This window comes from Artibeus jamaicensis, unplaced genomic scaffold (assembly GCF_021234435.1).
Source record: "Artibeus jamaicensis isolate MK-2021 breed Jamaican fruit bat unplaced genomic scaffold, CSHL_Jam_final contig_589, whole genome shotgun sequence".
Classification (NCBI taxonomy): Eukaryota; Metazoa; Chordata; class Mammalia; order Chiroptera; family Phyllostomidae; genus Artibeus; species Artibeus jamaicensis.
The window spans coordinates 1,033,153-1,054,061 of record NW_026521896.1 but is presented as its reverse complement, the minus strand read 5'-3'; the positions used below and the strand labels follow the sequence as shown (position 1 = coordinate 1,054,061).

The 20,909-nt window shown below is 59.3% G+C and overlaps 1 protein-coding gene across 1 annotated transcript in view; it reads left to right on the top strand.

Moving 5' to 3' along the window:
* CHST8 (carbohydrate sulfotransferase 8) overlaps positions 1-15,071 on the top strand; it is a 104,242-nt gene extending 89,171 nt beyond the window's left edge. The window contains exons 3-4 of the mRNA XM_053670554.1: positions 13,326-13,363; positions 13,907-15,071. Of these exons, the coding sequence (XP_053526529.1) occupies positions 13,326-13,363; positions 13,907-15,007 (1,139 nt within the window). The 3' untranslated portion in view covers positions 15,008-15,071. The remainder of the gene's footprint in view (positions 1-13,325; positions 13,364-13,906) is intronic.
* Positions 15,072-20,909: the final 5,838 nt, after the last annotated feature.

Sequence of the window (20,909 nt, the reverse complement as noted above, 5' to 3'; positions counted from 1 at the left end):
CGGCAGAGGCCGCCGCTGACCCCCGCCGCACCCCCTGACGGACGCCGCGTCCTGGCCCAGAGGCTGTCAGAGCTGGTAGGGCGGCGCGTTCGGACTCTGATTGTGGCAATTAAAACCCTCGCCATCCAAGACAGCATATTTGATCATTTAAACAACATTTTACATTCTCCTAACATATTTTCCCAGTAACGTTGTTAAATTGGGTGATAAAGGTTGAAATATATCCCCCTTATTCCTTATCTGCCTGGAATTAGAAAGGTTTCAGTAATACATATTCTAAAGGTTTCATTATCAAAATTCGCCAGACTTTATAAAACAAACATTTTTTTGCCCTTGTTTTAATGAAAGATGGACAGAAGTGTTGCCTTCTGCAGTGGGGGTCACTTTCAGCACCGGTAGGAGGGGAGGCACCATGTTTCGCAGCAGCCGGGATGCACCCTCAGGTCTCAGGGGGTCAGTGGGGCCCCGGCTGACCTTTGATTTGGAGATGCCACTGTCACCTGTGCTGCCTCCAGCATCAGGAAAGCCAGCACAGTCAGGGATGCCCCAGCGTGCTGTCCCTCCTGCCCACAGGGTGCACTTCTGGCTCATGGAGCTGGTCTGCAGCCTGCCTATGGCTGTGCGGCACCCCAGACCCTCTGTCCCCTCCAGCGACCTGCCCGTCTGGCCCCGCACCTTGACTGGCCCCCATCTCAAATCTTTTCCTCTCAACCTTGAACCCTCAACACCCCCATCCACCTACCAGCGCCCACCAACTACTATGTACTCACCCACTGTCATCCGCCCCCCCCCATACCGTCCTCTATCCCAGCCTCAGTCAGTGTGCCGTCCACCTGCCCTGCCCCCATCACCTGTGCTCCATCACGTGTGGCACAGAAGACACCCCTCATGCAGCACATGCACCTCTCCCCACCCCAGTTCCCCTACCCACACCTCCCAGTAAATGTGCCACAAACAGTGGCCAGGGCCATGTACCTGGTGATGGGTCGCTTCCCCCCAGCACCCAGCATCCCCAAGTCACCCTGTGTCATGACCCCTTACGTTGCATATTAGGCCATCGGTCCTTAGGTGAACACATCTCTGCCTCAGGAAGAGAGCACCTGGGCCTGACTGTGTTCCCCTGGGATGAGGGGACCTTCCCCAAAATTCAACCCTGGCCCCTGGCCCTCTGTTCAGATGCCAGGGGCAGCATTAAATTGACCAGTGAGGTGGCCCCTGCTCTCAGACTTCTGGCCAGAACTGAGCTTTGGCTGGGCTGGTGGGAGCGGTCTAGGTTGCTCCATGGCGGCTCATCAAGTGTTCTCCCACCCTGCCCGCCCCCTCCCACCTGCGCCGCCTGTGAGGACAGGCAGTCCCAGATGTCGGGGGCATGGGTGACAGCATCTCCGACAGAAGACCTCCACCAAGGACAAGGGCAGGAGAGCTGGGGAAGCAGGGTTGCCAGTTTCTTCCTGAGCCAAGGCTGGGTCTCACCTAAACCTGTTGTGGAGGTGAACCTTGACCTTGACTTCAGATGACCTTGAGCCCTTCTCTGTAGGGCGAGGTCTCCATGGAAAGGGATGACTCTCTGCTCATCACTGAGTGAGAGAGGCCAGCTCAGGGGCAGCTGTATGCAGCCTGTTTGGTCCTCTTTGTTGCAAGGAGCTCAACTCTGCAGAGCCATTCTAGCCTGGCCCCACGTGGGGCTCCCCCCGCCCGGGACAGAGCTCAGCCTGGGAGATGGCCCCTGTGTGCTCCAGAAGCTGTCCCGAGCCTCAGGAGCCATGTGTGGGTGGGGCTCCAGACCACAGCTGGCTCAGGCTGCAGCAGGGCAGAGGGGAGCAAAACGGTGGAAGAGATTCTCAGGACGCCGCGCGCCTGCACGCGGCGCCCCCAGCGCCCAGGAGAGTGCCCTCCTGCGGATTTCCAGCTCTGCCCGAATCCCTGCCGTCTCCGAGCACAAGCTCTCACCGAAGCCTCAGGCGTTCAAAGCTGATGCCCCTTGTTCAAGCTCCCAGGGCCCGACACCGTGTGTGTCCTGTGCCCTCCCTGCCCTGCGTGTGCCTGACACAGCAGCCCCTCCCATCCGCCATCCCCGCCCTACACACCGAGACACGCCGGTCGGCATTGTGAGCATCCCCAGTGTGATTTATTGCCATCATCACAATATTTTGTTTGGAGCTGTAAACCTCCAGACATAAATCAAGTCATTAGAAGAAATGACGTGTAATCCTGCAGACGATGCCACGGTGGGCCAAGCGGCCCTCACCCAGCTGTGGATTCATTAATTTCGGAGAGGATGGCCCCACACGCACCTCCACGGCAGCTCCTCATCTCTGCCACACACGGCGAGCAAGGCCAAGGGCACAAGCTGGGCAGCTTCGTGTCTCGGAACAGCACGTTCATGACTGCAGAGAGGGGCCCAAAGCACACGCTGGCCTGGTCGTTGAGACTGGAGCCTCCCTTCCACAGGGAGCGCACAGCCCAGGGCGGGGGGGGCACCTCCGCAGGGAAAGGGCTCTCTTGTCCTGAGAGCCGCCAGACTTCAAAGGCAGCAGGAAAACAGTTCTGAAGCTCTTTCACTCTTCTCTCACAGTGGCCCTGCCAACCTTCAGGCAGCCATTATGCAGGGAGCACATTCTGTTTGCAAAGGCACAGGTCTAATTCCCAGGCTTTGCTGTGGATGTGCAGACCACAGCTGAGCCTGGAGGGGAGTTTGGGGACCTCAGACGGGTCCCCCCTGGAACCATAGCCCCCACCCCACCAGGAGAATACCGATACCGCACACGGTTCCCTGCGGGTGAGGCCTCTCCTCTTTCAGGAGACATGCTGGAGAGGGGACGGGACTGGGCGTCTCCACGGAGGGGTCGCCTTAGTCTTTGGCAATTCTGAGTCCACATGACAACTGTGAAAATTCTGGTTGACATTTCTAGCGTTTGGTTCTGCTTCTTACTCTTATGCGCAGTTAATGAGGGTGCTCTTTTGCAGTGCGGGTCAGGGATGCTGGAAGTCACGGGGCCGGGCTGCATGGTTTGTAGCTGCACACTGTTCTTCTCCACACTCGGTCAGCACTGCTTCCAGCTGCAAGCTTCGACCTGCAGGTCTGCGTCTCTGGTTCCCACGGCCAAACCCAGCACAAAAGCTTCTCCCCATCGGCTCCTCCCTCCCCCAGACCCCCCTCAGACAGCCTGCGGGTGGGGGGCAGACGTTCCCTCACCTCACCCCGATGCACTTCTGAGTCCATAAGCCCCCCAGCCCTGCATGGGATGGTTCTCCAGGATCTGCCCTCCTCCTCCTCTCCCTGCACTCCCTGAGTTCGGGCCCACCCTTCCTCACCCACCTCAGGGCGTAAGCACCCTCACGTGTTTGCCCCTTCCTCCAGGCCTTACTCTTCTCCAGGCCACCTGCCAGTCAGGTCCAGAAAGACCTCTGAGTGTGCAGCCTGCAGGCCCCTCGCCTCTGCCCCCCTTTCTCAGCCGTGTAGAAGACACCCCCGGACGGGCCACCATTCATGGGCCGTGGGCTGGGTGCACAGTGCCTGCCTGGGCAAGGAAGTGAGTCTTGGCTAGGTGTTTGGGGAAGGCGGTGTCCCCACAACCGGCCCCTGCAAAGGCCAGGATGAATGTCTGTGCCCTGGGCCTTACCCCTCAGAGAAGCTGGGCAAATCCTCAGGCCAGAGCCTTTCTTTCTGAGCTGCTGGTGGCCCAGTTCTTGGCCAACTCCAGGTTCAAGGCCTTGCCTTCAGAGTGTCAGCTCTCTTCTCAGATGTGAGTTGCAGCTGCCCGGACCCACAGCGCAGAACCAGACTGACTGCCAGGGCTCCCGGGTGCGGCAGACACCTCCAGCTTTGCCGTTTCCACCCAGGAGTCGTTGGAGGCCCAGCTCTGCTTGGTGGCGGCACACAGGAAGGTCCCTGCAGCGCAGCCGCTCACCCGTGGTGCCTGAGTAGCGCTGGGGTGCTCTGCTGCCCGGCACTGGGATATGATCGGTGGACAGTGGTGACCACTGGGGCACAGCCAATTGGGGCTGTTTTATGAGGATTAGTGCATCCATCCCTGAGCCCCTAGGTGGCCCTTAACAGAAACCTGAATCCCCCAGGGGCCTGGGGTGACTTCCCAGGAGAGAGGAGCCCCCACAGCAGGTTGGGGGTGCAGGCACTTTAAGGAAGCATCAGCCCGAGTGGATTTGCTTTTGTGGCTCTTCAGAGTGTCTCAGGCAACAGCGTGACCGTGCCGACAGCCACAGGCCAGCTCAGTAATTGGCGCCACAGCCAGAAAGACTCATCCAGCCAGCTGGAGCTGGGCTGATCTCTATCTCGGGGCTGGGCCACCTCAGTGATGAGGCTGTCCCGCTGGTGGCCTCCGACAGCCAGACTCTGTTCCAAGAAAGAAGTGCCTGTCATGGGGCCGGGCCGGGCGGTGCTGCTGGCAGGACTTCTGAAAACGGGCAGCCCTTTGGTGGGGCCGCCGCTGCCTCCAGCTCCAGTGTGACTCACGCATTTTTATTCTCAGGGACCCCCGCCGGGAATTCACCAACGTTTAAACCAAATTAGACCACTTCCTGCATAGCTGGCCGGAGAGTGGTCCCTAGGTGCCCTGAGAGTCAAACAGGAGGAGTCGTTATGTCCGTCCCCTTTGACCGGCCTCCGTTACTCAGAGCTGACGCCAGGTCTCCCCGTGGTTCTGGAGAGAGGCAAGACTCAGGCCGGGCCTGCTGCCGGGGCCTCAGGTAATTGGCGGCCTCAGTTCTGCATTCTCTCCGGTGACGAATGCTGGTCCCACACTCTCCCTGGGCCCTGCAGGGCCTCAGGCAGTTCCTGGGCAGGTATGTTTGCCCCCATCCTCAGGGCGCCTATATTTGGGGGACCCACAGGCATCTCAAACTTAAGGACAAGCTGCCCTGCTTTGCAGGAAATGGCACCGGTGTCCACGCACAGTTCAAGTCAGAAACCAGAACCTCCCTTGTCCTGCTCACCGGCAGCCCGGCTCCTACCGACACATGACGTGTGGGGCAGGAGCGGCTCCGACCAGCCCACGGGGCCCAACTCCATGTTCCCATGCGCAGCTTGGAACCCGCCAAGCTGGTGTGTGATGGGCGCACGCCACAGAAATCGGCACACCCTCCAAATTAGGCTGCTCCCCGTCACCCAGGGAGCCAGCTGCTACACCTCTGCCAGCACAACACCCCGCTGAGTATTCCTCCTAAAATGTGCTTGGTGCCTTCCTCCACTTTCTGCCCTCAGCCCTAGTCCTGGCCCGGGCAGCTGCCACCTGGACAACAGCAACAGCTGCTGAGCAGCCGCCCTGCTTCTGTCTCCAGCTCTTCATCTCAGAAAGGTGCTTAAATCCAAAACATAACTTCCAGCTGGAAGTCCTTCTAGCTCCCCTTGGACCATAGGAGATAGGATCCAGGGCCTCTGCCAGGACCACAAGGCTCTTCGCAGGCCGGCCCTGGACAGCGGCCATGGTCCTGCCATTCCTCGACACCCTCCAGTCTCTGCATGCCTTTGTCCCAGGAGCCCTGCACTGGAGGCGTGAGGCCACCAAGTCATCATCCCAGGGAGCCCTCACGGGCTGCCCTCGGCTTGCTGACGTTTCCCCAGCCTGTGCCGCCTGCCCTGTCCTCCTTTGCTGCCGTCCAGAGCCTCCCTTCTTTGCTAGACTGGAAACTCCATGAGTGCAGGGACCACAGCTGTCTCGTGGGTGGCCAAGACACTGTCGTGTGTGCCTAAGGCACACTGCCCAGTGCCTGCAGGTGCTCAGGAGTGAAGGGGCAACTGGCATTGGGCAGTGTGATTTCTGCGGCCTGATGTCCTTGCTGCCAGCGGACTGGGGGAGGCAGCAATGGGGCCGGGGGGCTGTGGCCTTCCTGGTGGGTTCTTCCCCATCTGAAGCGGCCTTCGCTAGCTCCCGCTTATGCTGCCGGCCCACATGTGCTGAGAGGATCCCCAAAGGGCGTAAAAGGCATGTGCTCGCAGGAACCACACACTGACATGCACATACACGCTCCCTACCTGGCCCGTCCACAGCACGGCACGGAGAGTGGCGTGCACAGTGGAACCCAGGGCAAGATGTCACCAAGTCGTGTTCCATGCAGCGCGCACCAGTGAGTGTGCAGTGCAGTGCACAGCACGAGTGTGCCGAGGTCGCACACGCACTGACCACTGGGGCCGTCACCCCAGGCTCTCACCGGGTAACTTTGAAGCGGGAGCTGAGGCCCCCTCTTTGTGGACAGGGAGGCACATGGAGGATGCTCAGGGACACCCCCACACCCACCAGATGACAGGCTGACGAGTGGGTGGGGAGGGCAGGACGGCTGCTGGGCGTGACAAGCAGCTAACTGGCTGGCTGGCTGGTTGACTGACAGGCAGCTGCAGTGCAGCACTCTGACAGCTCCAAGGGAATTCGCAGCCAAGGCTGAGCCGACAGGGAACTACCCGGCTGAATCGCGAATCCTAATCACGGGAGCGAGGGAATGGAACTGCTAAACAAAACAAGTAGCGGCCAGAGCTGTCAGGTGCCTGTCAGCCCGAGACAGGAAATTCCCGTGCCCCGCCCCCCCAATGCAGATGGGTCCTGGAGCCCCTGCACTCTGCAGGAGGTGGCAGGTGGCAGGTGGCAGGAGCACCAGAGGTGCAGCTGCCATCCTGTCCCCTGGGCTCTCTGTGCCTGGAACTGGGTGGGCATTGCTTCATCTGCACATTTGCAGACCTGCAAAATGGGTATTTTTTTGTCCTGTTTTACAGATGAGGCAACTAGATTCAGTGAAGTTAAGGGCTTGTCCAAGGTCTATCTGTCTCTCTTCCCTTTCTTTAAAACTATGTTAACCCCTTGTTAAAAGCTATGACTCAGAGTGAAGTCTTCAGGGGAAGGGATCAGGGGTCACTGTGTGACCCCACTGTGGGTTTGGTTTTCTCGGAGCAACTGGAAGCAGTCAACCCATGGGCTGAGACAGGAGGAGAGGGCCCTGCAGCGCCACCTGCTGCCCTGCCCAGGAGCACGTCTGGCCTGACGCCCCCCTGCCCCCCAGGTCCACAGGGCTGCCTCTGTGCTCCAGGAGCAGCCAGTACCTCTGTCCAGGGCAGCCCCGCTGCCTGGGGCAGCAGGGTGGGCACCGCTGTGACGGAGGCTGGTCTCCGGCCTGTGGCGGAGGCCCCAGCAAAGAGACGAATGAGTCGGACTTTCCCGTGAACACAAGGGAGAATTTAAGGCCCTTTGGTAAGGCTTCTTCCATTTGAATTCTGTGCCTTGAGCCCAGGCTGCCCTCTAACTGCTGAGTGTGTTTAAAGTTTAGTTTTGCATCTAATCTGCATAAATTAACAATCTGCCCAGGAGAAAGGAGAAGCTCCCAGTGAGGCAGTCAGTGAGAGGCAGGTGTCGGGAAGTGTCCCTCTGAAGGGCACACCCCGAACGGCTGAGAGAAGAGCCACTGGGGGTGTGGCCACCATGCGGCTCCACACCCAGCAGCAGGCTCTGACCTCTGCCTCACGGGTGGCGTGGGAGGCAGCCAGGTGGGTGTGCTGTCGTTCTGACCACACAGCCAGGCTCGAGTGGACAGACCTTTAGCTGGGGCAGCTCCTGCCTGCATCCAGCCCTTGCCAGGCAGCTGCCACCTAGACATGCAGGCCCTTCCCGGCCTGCCAGTCCAAGGCAGAGAAGTCACTGCCGGGTTGGTGGACTCCAGCCAGAACCCTGGGCCTGCCTTCTGCAGGAGGAGCCAGTGCCCTCCAGGGCCAGCCCTCGGTCCCTGCAGCGCCAGTTTTTCTACGGGCATTTATGGGGTCCCTGCCGTGTGCCAGCCTCTGTGTGGACACAGGCAGGCTGACACCATCACCCCCCAAGAACGTGAGAACTAACACAGTCTCGCACCACTACTGAGGCCGACCAGCCCCGCGGGGCGATACATTCTCACTTTCTCCAGGCTGCGGCCGCCCTGCCTCCAGAGTGCTCTTAAAGGCCCCTGAAGTCACATGGCCCCCTGTTCCGAGTTGAACTGTGTCCCCCCAAATACGCTGAAGTCCCAACCCTGGTACCTGGGAATGTGACTTTGTAGGGTCTTGGCAGATGTGATGGAGTTAAGATGAGGTCATTTGGGAAGACAACCACGTGAAGACAGGGGCAGACATGGGACTTAAATTGCCACACGCCAAGGAACACCTGGGGCTGCCAGAAGCTAGAAGAGGCTTCAGAGAGAAAGAGAAGCTCCGGTGGCATCTGGACTTCAGACAGCGGGCCTCCAGAGAGAATACATCTCTGCTGCTGTAAGCTGCCAGATTTGTGGTCGTTTGTCTCGGCGGCCCTAGGAAACTAATGCTCCTCTGTGATGCTTAACTTTTGTGTTAAACAGGCCGTGGCACCCAGATGTTTGGTCAAACACCGGTATAAATGCTGCTGTGTGGAGGCGTTTTTAAAGATGTGATTGACATTTAAGTGGGTAGACTTTGAGTAAAACAGATTGCCTTCTGTAACGGGGTGAGCCTCACCCAGTCAGCTGGGAGGGGAGACTGAGGTCACCGAGGAAGGAGGGCTCTGCCCCAGGTTCAGGCCGCAGCATCGGCGCCCCCCTGGGTCTCCAGCTTGGCCCTCCCTGCAGATTTTGGACTTGCCGGCCCTGCAATTACATGAACCAATTTCTGAAAATAAATCCACCCCCCACGGTTGCACGTACGCATCCTATTGATTGTTTCTCTGGAAAACCCTAACTCATAACAGGCTGTCATTCAGAAGCCCCCCATACTCCTGTGGATGGGCCTGGCAGTTCCCTCAGGGCTGTCTCCCCTGACCCCCGAGGGCAGCGCACCCGCCCGGGCTGTGCTTTCTCCTGCCAGCACCCGGACACCACACCCTGTGGCTCATCACCACTGTGTGAGCCCCACGCACGGATCAGCTGGGCGCCCCCTGCAGGAGGCCTGTTGCGCGGCACACACGTTGGTCAGGAGCTGCTTCTTTCTAACTGGGATGTGGAAGGCGCAGGGCAGCTTTTGTCCCAACAACTGGCAGGAAGTCTGGGGTGGGAGCGGAGCTCGGACTCAGGCCAGCCCGAAACCCCTGGAAGACCCCTGCCCCGAGAAACCGCCTCACTGGGCGTGTGGGTGGATGGCGCGGGGGATGTGGTCACACAGGCCGAGCCCTGGGGGGATGGAGGGCACAGGAAAGGCAGCTTGGTTCTGGCAGCTCCAGGGATCCAAGAACCGTGAGTCTGAAAGTCCACACAGCGCAAGGACTTTACACTTACACCCGCGCTTGGTGGCTTCTCCTGGCCCCTCAGTTGCCTCCCATCTCTGTTCTTCTTTGTGGGTCTGATCCCTTCGGCATGGCTTCGCCTTCCCCCAACCCAGTGTTCAGAGAGGCAGGACCCTCTCCCCACAGCCTGCCAAGGCCTGGAGCTGGGGTTTGAGCAACCAGAACAGAGTTGCTCACCTTGAACACGACCAACCAAGGGCTCTGGAGGCGCTTCCAGCCCTTCCTGGGCATGTGGGTCCTGGTTTGAGCCATGCCAGTTTCACTTGTTTATGCCAACAGACTAAAAGGCTGCTGATCCTCAGCCCCCATCACCAGTGGGTTCTGGGCATCAAAGATTTGGGGATTTCGAGTCAAACCCAGCAGGCCTCCTTCCTGTGACTCAAATAGGAGTGGGCAAGGGACCCTCCTCTCCAACAGCTCCCACTGCCGGTGAAGCCCTCTCCTTAGCTCTTGCCTCCTGTGGCAGGTAACCAGGAAGCTTTTCACCCAAACTGCAGAGAAAACCTATGAAGAGTTCGCAGTGCAGAACACAGTTGGCAGTCCCAGTACTTCACACTTTGTTTATCCCCACCGATGCCTACGTTCAGTGTGTTGTGTGTGTTCCAGCCACTCTCTGGGTGTCATCTGTCCAGGAAGGTGAAGTGGTTGCTTATTTTTACCAAAGTGCAAAGGGGTGGAGCTCCCTTAAAGACTGTGAACATTATGTTGAAAGGAGGGAGCAGCGCTGGCCAGGTGGCTCACTTCGTTGGAGCATTGTCCCGTACACCAAAAGGTTGTAGGTTTGATCCTTGGTCATGGCACATGCCCAGTTTGTGGCTTCAGTCCCCAGCTGGAGCACATATGGGAGGCAACCGATTGATGGTTTCTTTCTCACATCAATGTTTCTCTCCCTGTCTCTATGAAATCTATTAAAAAAAATATCCTTGGGTGAGGATTAGGAGGAAGGAAAAGAAAGGAGGGGACAGGTAATTCAGACACTGAAAGTGGCATGTGTGTGACTGGCCTTGGGGTTCCCAGTCCCAGGGTGAAGGTGGGCAAGATGGGGTATGCACGGCGGTGACGGCGGCATTGGCGGCATTGGATGGAAGAGGAGGCTGGGGGTCATGGCTTGTGTTGCTCAGGAAGCCCCCTATTTTACCTACATTATATCTTTTGGGGGGGGCTGGCTGTGGTTGTATTGAGGCCCGGTGCTGCCGTAAGTCCCTCATGGCACCAGTTCTGGTGGCTTTTGGTGACAACACCTTCCTCTGCACTGGGGCACTTAGCTGCTTTGCCCAGCTCTTCATAGAGCTGTCCGTGGTCCTGAAGTTCAGCCCACTGCAGGACGCACAGACCCCAGCCTCAAGACACCCAAGGCGCTGGCCTTCCCTTGTTCAGAGCTGGGGTATCTCTGCTTCAGCCTTTATGCAAGCAGTGTGTGGAAGAGCAGCGTCCTCCACGGACGAAGGAGGTCCTCCACTGGGCCTCTGGTGAGGGGAAGAGCCCAGGACATTCCCTTTGTTAAAATTCTGTCCGTGTTCCAAAGTGGCCATGTGGGTCGGGGGCAGTCATTGCCCAACAGGCTGCCATAAGGTTAAGGGCTGGGAACATGCAGCTTGTGACAAATTCAGTCTTCCCATATGACAACTTTTCTTTCCAATGCAGCCAGCTTGGCTGTGTTAAACAAGAGTGACCAAAAGGTCAGGAGACTCACCCAGGGCTGGGCTGGGTCCAGCTAGAACTTTTTCTTCAGTGCATGCCCGGGGCTCTGGGCCTACCAGCCTTCACACGGACCAGCCTTGGAAACTCGTGTCCGGTCTGCACAGATCAGGTGGGACTGACCCCCCGGCCCGCCACCCTCCGGGCTGTGGGGCCAGTGCAGGTGGCCAGTCACAGCCATAGGGGCTGTGGCCCCAATAAACACATCGTCACCCGACTGCACCCACTGGCAGGAGGCCTTTTGTAAGTGGCTCCCCAGCCCCACCGTTGGCCGAGTCTGGCACGACTCATTTGCTCCAGAAAATGAATATAAATAAGCACCACTGCACCTTGACAAGTTGACAGGATTGACAAGCAGAGTAAATTCCCGCGTCTGAAATCCTGAGGAGAGGTGATCTAGCAGAGCCAGCTGCCACCACCAGAAGAAAATAATTAAGGAAACCCAGCAGTGTGGAGGAAAACTGAGTGTGTGGCAGGTCCCTTCTGGAAAAGGGACCTGTGATCATTGTCTGCGGAGGAAGCTGCACATGCCAGAAAAAATGAGCTCAAGGAGCTCCTACTGAGAGTGGCTGCCGTGAAGAGGATGTGGGTGGGGAGGGGGGCGCTGGCAGAAGCAGGCTCCTGGCTGAGAAGGGAACCCTGGAGGGGGCTTCATCCTAAAAGGCCCCTCCTAGCGGCCGGGCAGGCTCGGCACACATCCCACACCCTCGGGTGGGACCGGTTCAGCGCGGAGCTTCCCCTCAGCCTGCATGGAAAGTTCCAGGACTGTTTCCTAGTCCACCCACCACACACACATATGCACACGACCTTGGGCGTGCTCAGGAAGGGGTGCACACTCTGTCCTCTGCCCATGGAAGGGCGCGCCCCTGTTTCAAGCCCAAAAGGACCAAAGAATAACACTGCAGCTGTGGAAAGATGTGGTGTGCTTGAGTTCCACCTTCATTCCCCCTCCCTTGAGACTTGAGAAAGGCCCAGCAGGCTCAGGACCCTTAGGCTTTCCAGCCCAGGGTAACCTCAGGAGCCCCCCGGTCAACTGCTGGTGAATGAAGGAGGTATGTGGGCACATCTTCAGAGTGACCAGGAGTAGGCCAGGGCCATAGCAGTGGCTGAATTTATGCAACTGGACTTCACAGAGAAACCACTGGAGTTCCTGGGTCAAGGGCAGAGGACCTGGATGTCCCCTCACCAGTCGGGCTCCAGCCACTGGACCTCTGCCAAGTACACAGAGACAGCAGGGGAAGGCAGGGCCTCCAGAGCAGCCCACCCCAGGCAGCCGCCAGAACTCAGTCAGGTGCCATCAGACACCAGGCCCCACCATGTCGGCTGGGAGCTCCAGCTCCCCGCTTGTTTAGAGGGTGGCTGGTTCAGACTGTGACTGGCTTTTGGCAAAACCTCAGAGAAGGCAGCCAGTCATGTGGCACAGGAGCAGGCAGAGCCCCTGGTGCCTCAATGGCCAGGCAGGGATGGGGGAAGGAGGTCCAGACCCCTGAACAAATTCCAGAAAGGAATCCCCTTGTCCTCCCAGGACATTTCCCAAAACAGAGCAAACCAGGTGTGAGGCAGAATCGTGTCTTCTGCCAAAGGTTTGCCTCCCTGGTGCTTGTTATCCTGGGTGAGCCCAGCCCCAGGCCAGGCAAAGGGCCACCCTGGGGGCAGAGGAACACTCTGGAGTGTAGCCAGTGATGTGCTGATCTCTCTCCACCTTCCCCCAGTCACCAGTAAATGCTCCCTGGACCCTCTGCCTGGGCTCTGCTCAGCCCTTTGGAGGAGAGCAGGATGTGGTCAGCTCACCCCCAGAGCTCCAGCACCAGCTGAGAGGACACAATCACCAAGTGGCTGGCTAAGTTAGAATACTTCACGGAGTGAGCCGGGAGGCCCCAGTTCAAGGGGAATGAGTGGGTCCCGATCCCAGGCCTGGTGTGCGCCAAGGTATGGGTGCCAGTGTGTGGTTTTTCGGTACAGCAGGTCCACACCAACTGCAGCCAGGGCAGGGCCGAGAGGGCGTTGAGGGAGTGTAGACAAAACGTCCCAGTGACCTCTCCCCGATGGTTTGATGACCCTGCGAGGTGGGGAGTGGGCTGCAGGCTCCTGGCTGCTCCACTGCGCAGGTGCGGGGCACACTGGAGCAGGGCACTTTCCAGGCCTCCCAGGCCACGCCAGGAGCTGAGACGCCAAGTAACGCGCATCAGCGGGCAGGCAGGGGCCGGCATTCCTGCACCGCCATTTTCTATGTGGGGAGGGGAGGGCACGTATACTGAGCCATGCCTCCCCCCCCCCACTGCCTTTCTGCAGAGCCTACCCCAGGGGCCCTCCCCATGGGGCACCCAGTCAAGCGGCCATAAGCAGGTCCCTGGGAACCACGTGGTCCTTCCGCTGCTAATACTGTCTTCTCTGTTTTCTTTTCAGGTGTGAAGTTCGACATCAGGCTACAGCAGCCCCACAATGTGAGTTCTAAGAGTCAGATAAATCTCAGCACAGGCAGCCTGGGGAAAGTCGGTGAGGGCAGGGAAGAAAATTTGGAGCTCACATTAAACCCATTCTTGGAAAGAAAAATGTGTCCGGTCCTTCCCACCAGCCTTGGGAACAAAGATCGAGGCTGTGGACCCGTGAATTTCCTGTTTGGAGTGTGCTAATTGACTCAGTAAATCTGAGCCAGCCTCCCCCAGGCCACCAGCGACCCACCCCCCCTCCCTCCTCGCCGGGTCCCGCCCAGGTTCCTGGGAGGCCTACGCCATCTAGTGGCCAAAATGACATTTGCACCACAGACGTGGCCAGCTGAGAGGAGGGGGACTGCAGGGGCTGGGCTAGGGTGGGGCCAGGGAGGTCACATCCTGCAGGGTCAGCCTGTCTCCCTCTCCCTCGCCTAGGAAAAACTCGGGTCACAGAGGGGGCAGTGACCTGGGCCATGGCGAGGGCCTTGCCTGTGTGACCCTCAGGACCCAGCTGACCTGTCCACCCCGGTATAACCATTTCTCTTCTTGCTCCAGTACTTCCCACCAGGCAGTTCCCAGGATGGTGACTTTCAGGCACCCACAGACAGGGTCATCCGAGACTTGTCCAGCCGGGCACCGAGAGGCCTCGACCTGCTGGTGCCTGACCAACCTCAAGCACTCCTGGGGGCCCGTCTGCGACCGCGACAGCGCCGCCGCCGGCTGCTTATTAAGAAGATGCCAGCTGCGGCCGCCCGCGCGGCCAACAGCTCAGCCGGTGCCTTTGTCCGGACAGTACCCCGGGCCCTGGACGGCCGCTGGGTCAGCCTGCACCAGAGGCAGCAGGAGCGCAAGCGGGTGATGTGGGAGGCGTGCGCCAAGTACCGCTCAAGCAGCAGCCGCAGGGCGGTCACGCCCCGCCACGTGTCCCGCATCTTCGTGGAGGACCGCCACCGCGTGCTGTACTGCGAGGTGCCCAAGGCGGGCTGCTCCAACTGGAAGCGGGTGCTCATGGTGCTGGCCGGGCTGGCTTCGTCCACCGCCGACATCCAGCACCACACCGTCCACTACAGCAGCGCCCTTAAGCGGCTGGACACCTTCGACCGCCAGGGCATCCTGCACCGCCTCAGCACCTACACCAAGATGCTCTTCGTCCGCGAGCCCTTCGAGAGGCTGGTCTCCGCCTTCCGCGACAAGTTCGAGCACCCGAATAGCTACTATCACCCCGTCTTCGGCAAGGCCATCCTGGCCCGGTACCGGGCCAACGCCTCTCGGGAAGCCCTGCGGACGGGCTCCGGCGTGCGCTTCCCCGAGTTCGTCCAGTACCTGCTGGACGTGCACCGGCCGGTGGGCATGGACATCCACTGGGACCACGTCAGCCGGCTCTGCAGCCCCTGTCTCATCGACTATGACTTTGTGGGCAAGTTCGAGAGCATGGAGGATGATGCCAACTTCTTCCTGAGCCTTGTCCACGCGCCGCGGAACCTGACCTTCCCGCAGTTCAAGGACCGGCACTCGCAGGAGGCGCGGACTACGGCCCGGATCACCCGCCAGTACTTCGAGCAGCTCTCAGCCCCGCAGCGGCAGCGCGCCTACGACTTCTACTACATGGACTACCTGATGTTCAACTACTCCAAGCCCTTCGCCGACCTGCACTGAGGGCCGGCGTGGACGCCCTGCCCGCCCACTCTCTTGTCCCCAGCGCCTGGTGCCTCAGCCAGGAGCCCAGATGCACCCAGAGCAACTGGGCTCCGAGGACGCGAGGCGCAGTGGCTGGTGCAGGCCTTTGGTGGGGGACAGAGGCCCAGGTCTTGGTTGGGGACCCTGGCCTGAGTTTCACAGCTACTTCCTCGCTCCTCCGCTGAAGAAGTTTAGGGGAGGGGGTGTGTGAGCTGGATACCCCAGCAGTCCCAGCTGCCCACACACAGCTCAGCCAAGAGTCAGGATGACCAGGGAAACCTGAGGCCCAGTGGACAAGGGCCCAGCAGTAAGGGATTTCCTGCAGTCCCTTAGCCATTGCCTTGTACCAAACCAAATGGTTTGCAGCTTTTCTATGACCCAGGAGGAGTTTCCCTTGGAATGAGGTTCCAAATAAAGCACATGGTTTCCAGAGCAGCAGTGTCTACACTCTGTGTGTTGGTGTGGGAATACCCGGCCTCTTCCTGCCGCTGTCTGGGGCTCTTCCTCCCTCCCCAGAGCAGCCAGAGCCAGGCTCCTGTAGGCTGGGCTGCCCAGAAGTCCAGGGCAGGAGTGGCCAGTGCATCACCGGAGCAGCGGGCCCAGTGGCTTCCCTTCGGGGCCTCTGAGGCCAGGATTCAGGTAACTGGGTCCTCCTGTCTCAGTACCAGCACCCTCATCCTGTCCCCATGGAGACCCCAAGTGGGCCCCTTCTTGTCAGTGCACTTTGTGGGGGCCCTCTGAGGTCTGCCAGAGTAGTGACAAGCTCTTCAGGCAAGCTGCCACTTGGGGCTGTCACTGGGCTCCCAGCGGGTGTGGCACTGTCAGGCAGGGAGTGATGCCATCCCTGGTTTGCTGAACTTCAGGGCTGAGCAGGGCTCTGGACCAAAGCTGTCCTCTGCACATCCTCTGACCCTGCCCTCAATCCCTGGCTCCACCCACCTGGCAAAGCCAGCCTTAAGTTGTCAGGATTGTCCGCCCCTGGGTGAACCAGGTCTGGGAGTGGGGTTGGGGGGGGGGATGCAGAGGAAACTGCTCCAAAAGCCAGTGTGGTTCCAGAAAGGTCTTGTAGGAAGTTTCTGTTGGAGCTTTGAGTGCGGGTGTGACAGTGGCTGTTTGGGGGTCTGGTTTGTAACGGGAAGTGCTGCCTGACCATTTCTAGGGCTCTCTCCCTGTCTGCCTGCCCTCCTACTTGCTGGTCTCATTCCTCTGTTAGCCTGTGTCTCCCAGGAGCCTGCTGCGCACCCTCCCGGGTCCTCCTGTTGTCTGTCTGCGGGTCTCTCTCAGGGGCTGCTCTCCATGTGGGCCCACTTGCTGGCGAACGTGCAGTGGACCCTGAGAAGGAGACATTGGTCCCCGAAGTGGGACATGCTGTCAGGTCCCAGCCAAGCCTGCACTGGCGTGAGCAGCTCCATCTCCCTTTTCACTCTACCATGGGCTCTGGGAACTTGTAAATGTGGAGCAAGCAGTTGAGGCTGCCACCTGTCTGTCTGGGCCACGTGCGACCCTGAGCACGGTGAGGCCTCCCCTCAGGTTCTGGCTGCAGCGGCCTGGGCCACCTGACAGAGGCACCCCGAGCAGCAGGAGGAGCCTGTGACCAGAGCCTGAGGGGCTGGCAGGTGTGCACAGTGGGGTGGCAGGTGCGAGCAGCTCAGAGGACCATGGCCAGGGCCCCTCAGGAGCAGGCAGGGAGGGCCGGGGACACAGCTGCCTCCAGCTGTGGGCTCACAGGGTGAGAGGGAGCGCACAGTGCAGACGGTGTCTCTGGTCCCGGATGCATTCGGTGGAGCCTGAGGCAGGGTCCGTGGTCATCTGCTCAGCAAGGGGGACACCTGGAAGCCCAGCTGGGGTAGCCTGCAGCTCGGACACAATCAGGGTTGCCCTGGGACTGTCCTCCCGAAGTATGAGCGTGGATGTGAGTGTGCGTGTGTGTCGGGGGCAGTCTCTCAGAGACAACCAGACCTGGGTTGGGCAGGGGGACATGCACAACACGTCCGTCACAGAGAGGGTTTTCCTTCTGAGTGGTAATGGCAGGTGACACAGTCCAGGCAATGACCGTGACCACTCACGTGTCCCCTGGCATGACCTCCAGAGGCCCAGTGCTGAGACCTCACACTGCCTGAGTCCACTGAGGTGGTTTTAGCTCAGCTCCAGTCCCAACCTTTTATGACACTAGGGCTTGGGGACAGTGGGCCAAACTGCCACCCAGGAAAGTGCGTGCGTGTGTGTGTGTGTGTGTTTCTGGGCAGGTGGGTAAGCGTGTGAGTCTGTACAGGTGGGTGTCTGCAAGAGCGGCGTGTCTGTGCGTGTGCATCTGAGTGTGTGTGTGTGTGTGTGTGTGTGTGTGTGTGTGAGAGGTGTAACTGGGTATCTGTGTCTGCGGAGAGGTGGTGTGTGCATGTGTGAGCCTGCAGACTGTGTCAGGGTAGGGGGGACTGTGGACGGTCCCCCAACTCTCTGTGACCACCTCGTGCTGTCTGTCCTGGCCCCATTTTATCTGCTCCGTACTTTGTGGGTATAGTCTGGAGGGAGGAGCTTTCCGGGTCAGGGACCCCAAAAGGGGCCACAGGGTCCTCCCAGAGGTCAGACAGGCCCATCAAGTTGGGGAAATAACCACTGACCCCAAGTGGCCTTCCCCAGCTCCATCCTCCAAATGGGGGCTCTGGGGCGGCCCACGTGAAGCCCCTGCCAGGCCTGTGCGCTCAGAGCAGCTCAGCCCTCCCCGGATGCCAGCCTTGCTCCCTGATGGGTGGAGAGAATGGGCCCAGGGTCCTCCCGGAGGCCTGCGAGCCCCAGGAGGCCTGAAGTCCTCTGGGAAGATGACTTGTGGTTCAGCCAGGTGGTCAGATATGAGCTTCAGGCACCTCTGGCCCCCAAGACACAGCCAAACCCTCCTCCTCCCCACTGTCCCCACTGTCCCCACTCCCACACATAGGCCCAGGAACGAGGTGGGCAGGCAGCGGATGGAGGAACAGTCAGTCCTTCAGCACCCTTTCCCCTCCCATTCGCCAATTTCATCCTCCCCGTTGTCCCGCCCCCTTGGTGGGGGTGGGGCACGGGAGCCACAGGCGAGCCCTGGCCCCGGCAGGGGGACTCCCCTCCCTCTCCCCATCTCCTCTGAGTTCATCCTCTTTGGGGAGCACCCATGGCTCACCAAGGGAATTTCCTCCCGGCATCTCCTCCCCACTCCACCCACGTGCAGCAAACCCAGGGCTGGGCAACGGGAGGCAGGGATCAGGTTTCCATTGGCGTAGGCACTGCTTCGCCACCAGGGGATGCTAAGTCCTCGCTCCTGAGCAGCGGCCTGGGTATTCCCGACCCGGCCACGAGGTGGCAGCAACACCCCGACTGTGTAGCTCCATGTTGGGCGGAGCATCCCCGGACCCACAGGACACCGCGGCCCCCGCGGCCCACTTCAGTTGGCGGTCTTCTACCCTATCTCTCGGCCATAGGTTCACCGGAGCCCTGCCGCTCCACCTGTCTCCGGGCAGATCCTAGAGGTCATTCGGAAACCCACCAGCCCCAGAGGACCCACCCGCCCTAACACCAATCCCCCAAATATTCTCAGCAGACCTCACCCCTCACATGCGCCCAGGGAGAGCTCCAACATCCCAGAAATGCCTTGCAAGCACAGACTGGTTAGCAAGGAGAACACAGTGGGTGGAAGGGCCAAGTGTCACCAGGGCTGTGTGGGGAGCCGCCATCGCACAGCTGTCCTCTTAGCCTGGGGGGTGCAACCCGACCTGGCTTTCCACCTTGGGGACTGCCCTCTCCGTCCCAGTCCCCTGGCCAGCCCCAACCTGCCAACCCCTCCAGCCGGCTTCCTGTGCTGCAGGGGGCGCGGGCTCGCTGGGCTTTTCTCCAACTCATGACCCACGCCTCACAGAGCCACCAGGAGCCTGCCGGCACTTGTCTGCCACCCTGCTGGAGGGTGCTTGCAGGCCTTCTGTGACCGCAGCCACAACTCGCACACTCCAGATGCACACTGACACAGGCACGGGCCCACTAGCCATGCCCACACACAAACACTCGAGACACACCCATTCTCACAAACACACATCCAGACCCAGAGGCGCGTCCAGGGGCGCACAGCACAAACACACCTGCCAGCACGCATACACTTGTGACACACGCACACAGCCCTAGATGCACGTGGACAAAGAGAGACACACCACACTCTCACACAGATGTCCCAGAAAGGTGCACAGCTAATGGTGTCATTCTGACCGCAGTGAAATAAAAGGGAAGGGCCAGAAAGCCCCTCACTGTCTATGTCAGAATTACGCTCCTTCTGTCTGCACTGCCCCTGTGCACCATCTCTCCCCAGTGCCCTTCACCGGTCAGCCCTCCACTTCCTCTTGGAGCCCCAGCCCGACGCCTCCTCCTCCAGAACCTCACTCACTTGCTGCTGGGTCATTACCTCTCCCATCAGGGCCCATCTTCAAACTACAGAAAGCTTCAGCCTCACATCCCCTCCATCTCTTGCCCTATTCTTGCTCATGTCATTCTCTCTACCTCTAACAGAAACCTTTTCTTCTTCTTCAGGGCCTATGTCTTTTGTTTTTAAAGATTCTGTGTACTTATTTTTAGAGAGAGGGAAAGGGAGAGAGAAAGAGAGAGGGGGAAACATTGATAAGAGATTGGTTGCTTCTTGCATACCCCCAAACTGGGGGCGCGAACCTGTAACCCAGGCATGTGCCCTGACCAGGAATCAAACCGGGTACCTTTGGGTCTGTGGGACGATGCCCAACCCACTGAGCCACAGCAGTCAGGGCACCAGTTCCTACATCTCAACCCAACCACTTTGTCTCCTGCCTGGGTGCCTAAAGCAATAAGAATCGTGGTATTTACTGGTGTATCGGGTACTGTCGAAGCATTTTGCGTATATTATCTTATGCAATACTCATCGCACTCCTATAAAATAGATACAATTATATCCTCCCCATTTTGTACAGATGAGGAAACTGAGACACAGAGAGGTGAAGCGATTTGCCCAAACTCACACAGCTATTAGGAGGATGTTCCAAGATTCAAACCCTGACAGTTTGGCCCTGGTGCTTCCAGTGTGCCCTCCTGCTTCTCCAGCAGCCCAGAGGCCAGAGCTGGGCTCCGCCTATGCATGTGTGGGAAAAGGAGGGAGGGGACAGGAAAACGGTGGCCCGTGGGATCTAGGCCGACAAGGAGGGGCATGAGCACAGGAAGGGCTGATGGGCAGAGGGAAGGTGGGAGTTGGGAATCCGGGGTCTTGGACAGGGGGTGGCTTCCTGTGGCGACAAGGGCAGACTGTCATGGAGGAGGGGAGGGTGGCCAGGACGGACAGAGGAAAAGGTCGCTGGACTCAGAAGACCTCAGTTCCAGACCTTGTAGACAGGTCGTGTCCCATGGACACATTCTCTTCAGACTGCTCTTGGATCCGAAGACGCCGTCCTCCTGCACCTGTGTCCGAACCCGGCCCCACCAGACCATGCCTGCAGCCCGCCCACTCACCTGCCTGGGAGTGGGCACAGCCCAGCTGTGCTCTGTGACTCTTGCATCTGCCTGTGTCTGGGTCAGCCTGACAGCCTGGGGAGGTGATGGTTGCCAGGGCTACAAGCCAGGCCTCTCCTTGGGGTGCAGAGGTTGGAGCAGGAGTGTGGGGGTGGAGCCCTGGACTACTGAGGCCTGGAACCTGCTCCTGGGGAAACAGACCCCAGTGCACAAAGGGCAATTCCCACAGACTCAGGGAAGAGAACTCAGCTGGGCAGGATTGGGCGGAGCAGGAGAACGCAGGCCAGGAGCAAAAGCTGCATTCTTACTCTCCAAGCTGAGGTGCTGAATTTTACTTTTCCTTTTATTTATTTCTTCTTCTTAAATCCTGTTTCTCTCCCTGAGGCATCTAATCTAT